This window comes from Nematolebias whitei, chromosome 19, assembly GCF_014905685.2.
Source record: "Nematolebias whitei isolate Nwh7 chromosome 19, NemWhi1, whole genome shotgun sequence".
Taxonomy (NCBI): Eukaryota; Metazoa; Chordata; class Actinopteri; order Cyprinodontiformes; family Rivulidae; genus Nematolebias; species Nematolebias whitei.
Window position 1 is genome coordinate 31,495,207 of NC_056516.1, and position 4,016 is coordinate 31,499,222.

Genomic DNA, 4,016 nt, shown 5'->3' on the forward strand with positions numbered 1-4,016 from the left:
GCGAAGCGGGCGTGGCAGTACGCGCAGTGGTGCGGCCGCTCGCCGCTGTGCAGGTTCATGTGGTCGATCAGCGTGGACTTCTGGGTGAACGTCTTGTAACAGAGCGGGCATTGGTGGGCTTTGCTGCCCCCCCGGTGCACGGCCATGTGCCGGGTGAGGTTGGTGGCGTGGTGGAAATGTTTGCCGCAGCACGGGCACACGTACAGCAGGTGGGTGGAGCGGGAGTGGACGGCCAGGGTGTGAGCTGAAGGGAACGTCAGGCCGCAGTGTTCGCAGATCACCGGGCCGGTCACGCTGGAAGTAGACCCGACCACGGCGACGGACTCGTCCCCGCCCTCGTTCGTTCCAACGGTTGTCAAACCTGAACTCCCCTCGCCGGCGTCCGACTCTTCCAGAGAAAACTGATTCAAGCTGTTGGCTGCGATGGGTGAAACTCTGTCTCCATGACTGTTACTCAAACTGAAGTCTAATCTGGGGATTTCAGCCGAGAGGTAACTTCCTGCTAGCTTCAGCTCCTCTTGGCTGTAGTCCAGCCCTAAAGCCCCTCCCAGTCCACCAGCTGTAAGGAACCACAGGTCCTGACGGTGAGCTATACTAAAAGGTCTTTTCTCCTGAGACGTCGCCCACCGTCTCTTTTTGAAACCTCTTCCTTTGCCCTTCCCTCTGCCACGGCCAACTTTAGAGTCGGACAGTCTGCGCCTGATCGCACGGAGACCCTCCACCGAAAGCCCCCCAAACCCGAGGTCCCCTGCTGAATTTAAGTCGTACTCGCTGCCATCTCCTGCGATACCAACTTGTGTCTCTGGGTAACAGACTTCTCGAGGAAGATCAGGGGAAGCTCTGTCAGCTTCTCCGTCTCTGTTGGCCTGCCCTTCTTCAGAGATGTACATTCTGAACAGATTATAATCCGGTTTGGTCTCTTCCTCCTCGTCCGATATGTTAACCTGCAACAAAACAGGATTTAAAAGTTATGGCTTACATGTGAAAACAATAAAAAGACGAGTCTCTTAAAGTGTTAAAAAGACAAATAATGAAGAATGGACTCAGGAATGTTTTTACAAGTCATAAACACATTTTACCATGTGATCCACAAAAACAGGTTAAAGCTCTATCGTGCAAAGATTCAATACCATCCAGAAACTCAGCTGTCTCTGGACCAAAACTCATTTAAAATGGGCTGAGGCAAAGCAGATACCGGTCCTATGGTCGGACTAATCAAAATTTGAAATTATTTTTGGAAACCACAGACACCTTGTTCTTTATACTATGCAGCCCATTATCAGCACACAGCCTGCCTCTCTGATGGTATGGGGTTGCATACGTGCTTTTATCATAGGCAGCTTACATACATACAAAGTGCATATGCATCAGTGCAGAAAAGTTGTTGCCCAAAAATTCAAAATGATCCTATTTTTCAAAAGAAACAGTTTCTTAATTTCAACATTTGATGCATTTTTATGTTCTATTGTGAATAAAGTATGGATTTATAAAATTTGAAAATCACTGCATTCTGTGTTGATTTCTATTTTACACAATGTTTTAACTTTGTGGGAGCAATGGTTGTATATTTAAACCTGCTGAGCTGCATTTTAACACACTACAGAAGCTTTAGAGTTTAAGAATGAATCACTGGGTTGTGGCTCTTTCTGCTGTTGCAAAAGATTTTTGTTCCAGAAATATTAGTCGCACTCTGCCATTCATTTGTAAATGTCTTATCAGTGCTGTGTATAGAACTATTTAGCTTAAAGAAAAAGCAAAACCAAAACAGATACCCTAATACGAGGCTCGTCTAGCACAGGACCGTCGTCATGGTGCCGAGCGCTGCCCTGAGCAGATGTTTCACTGTTTTCCTCCGCTGAGAGGACTGCAGGGCTGTGTTGCAGCACGGGGGAGAGTCGAGAGGGGGGAGGTGAAACCGAATGAACACTGGCGCTGATTATAACCGGCTGGGTCTGGCTTTCCTCTTCACTCACCTAGAAATTCAAAGAGAAGAGGAAATGGGATAGTTTTAAAAATGTAAGTGTAAATGGTCTAAAGGAAAAAAAAAATACAGGAACTCAAGTAGATACATACTTTTAATATTTAAAATAAAGTTCTTAGTTTTTTTGTTTTTTTTTTAACTAATTGCATGGTACTTATGTGACTTTTTAAAAAAAACTGACCTTCAGTGCAGCGGGGTTCTTCATCTGAACGTATTTCTCCAGCGCTGCCCTGCACTGCTCGACAATGTGCTCCATCTGGAAGTAGCTAGCTGCAGTCAGATAGTTGACGATCTCCTCCGGATTGAACTGCAAGAAGCCAGTGTAGCACGACTGAAGCAAGTCACACACCACCGAGGAGCTGTACAGCATAGATACCTGGAGAAAAACAAGAAACGGGAAAGAAAACCTGCAGTTTTTACTAGACCGACATATAATCACGATGCGGGAGTGTGCAGGTTTAAGTTCCTCTACCTGAAGCCTGGGTGACGGGTTGAGGAGGAACTGATCCCTTAAGAAAGGCGAACAGGCGGCTAGTACCACCTTGTGTCCCTTGAATGTCTGGTTGTTGCTGGCCACAATGGTGATGTCACAGAAATGCTGGCGAGACCTGAGCGAGTTCATGTGCTTTAGGGTCGTGTCCCCGTGTCCTGGTAACCGGAAACACACGATCTCCATCTTCTATAAAAAGACACACATAAAAAACAGGGTGAAGTAGATGATACATTACGTTTTGGCTCCACAAATGCTCAATATTACACTGTTATTACTTCTTCTATGTGCAGCATTTCACAAGGATCTCAACAATGTATGGCAGCTCAACTAAACCTCACCACTATCATTTTTCAGATACAGTTGTCACAAATTTGTAAATGTTTTTATTATGATTTAGACTTTGAAATGTTGGGATTTCCCATTTTACATCATCTTCTGATACAAAATCTAGGTTGTGTAAAATCTCATCTAACATGGAGTCACTCTTCTGATAATTTAAAGACAAAGAAAAACCTGTTCATCGGCAAAAATAATTATAATCATAGAATAAATTAATCTTGAAAGTGTTACGTGCAAACAAAGATCTAAAATATTAATAATTTACCTGTATAAAGTGAATTGAAACTCATTTAAAGTGTGTTCAAATAATAGTGAAAACTGGTAGTACAACAAAGAGTTATGGCTAAAGTAAAAAAAGAAAATCTGATATGCTGACCACATCAAATGCATTGTGTTTACTTCAGATCAGATTAAACATAAAGTGAGATACTCATTCTAATAACATTTTATTAAACAGTTAAACATATTTTAGGGTACAGTCCAGTCAGTGTTGTGTCCACAAGGCTAAAGGCTAATCAAAGCTTTGAAAAGAGGAAGGACGAAAAGTAAGGCTCACCTCCACGTTTTAGTCGCAAAAACAGTTGTAAAATGCCACGTTTAATGCTGGAACCTGAGACGTAATTTATGATTTTTGTTGGTTAAATTTACCGCCCCTAAAGGTTGAATTAAAAGGCAACATCTCCCATTCTTAAACTCCTCCTGTTGTAGCCCAGCTAGCTAAGCCACCTGTGTTAGCTACCTAGCTACTATAAAACTGTTAGCTTTTTTTGTGTTTTATCAACTAAAAACCAAAGGAAGCTCCACAAATGTCCACAAACTTTTGTTGGGACTCACCTCGGCGTGTCTTTTCTTTAGTAAACGAGCAGTTCTGTAAACGGTACAAGCCGCTAAAAGACGTTTGCCGACCAACAAAATCTGCACATTTCACACGCACACTGGTAGCCACAACCTCGATTTATGTTTACTTTTCGGCCCCCTGTTTTTTAGCCGGAAGTGCGTCTCGTGACAACAAACTACAACCCGCTTGTGAACCGCCAACAATCTGACTTTGAATCAGTTTGTATGTAAAGCCTCCTCCCTCGGAAAACCGTAAATTAAGAGCACGCCAGCTGACTTCTGATCAGCGATACGAAATCAATGGGCTCGGCAAGGGGCGGGGCTTGAGCGGTGACGCAGCACGTTCAAACTTCTGCCGACGTTCAC

At 43.7% G+C, this 4,016-nt stretch overlaps 1 protein-coding gene across 1 annotated transcript in view; it reads right to left on the reverse strand.

Moving 5' to 3' along the window:
• The window catches only part of LOC119425378 (zinc finger and BTB domain-containing protein 12), a 2,676-nt gene extending 19 nt beyond the window's left edge, over positions 1 to 2,657 (reverse strand). The window contains exons 1-4 of the mRNA XM_037692899.1: positions 2,454 to 2,657; positions 2,163 to 2,357; positions 1,773 to 1,973; positions 1 to 944 (exon numbers count right to left, since the gene is read on the reverse strand). The exon at positions 1 to 944 is cut by the window's left edge and continues 19 nt beyond it. Of these exons, the coding sequence (XP_037548827.1) occupies positions 1 to 944; positions 1,773 to 1,973; positions 2,163 to 2,357; positions 2,454 to 2,657 (1,544 nt within the window). The remainder of the gene's footprint in view (positions 945 to 1,772; positions 1,974 to 2,162; positions 2,358 to 2,453) is intronic.
• Between the last annotated feature and the right edge of the window lie 1,359 nt (positions 2,658 to 4,016).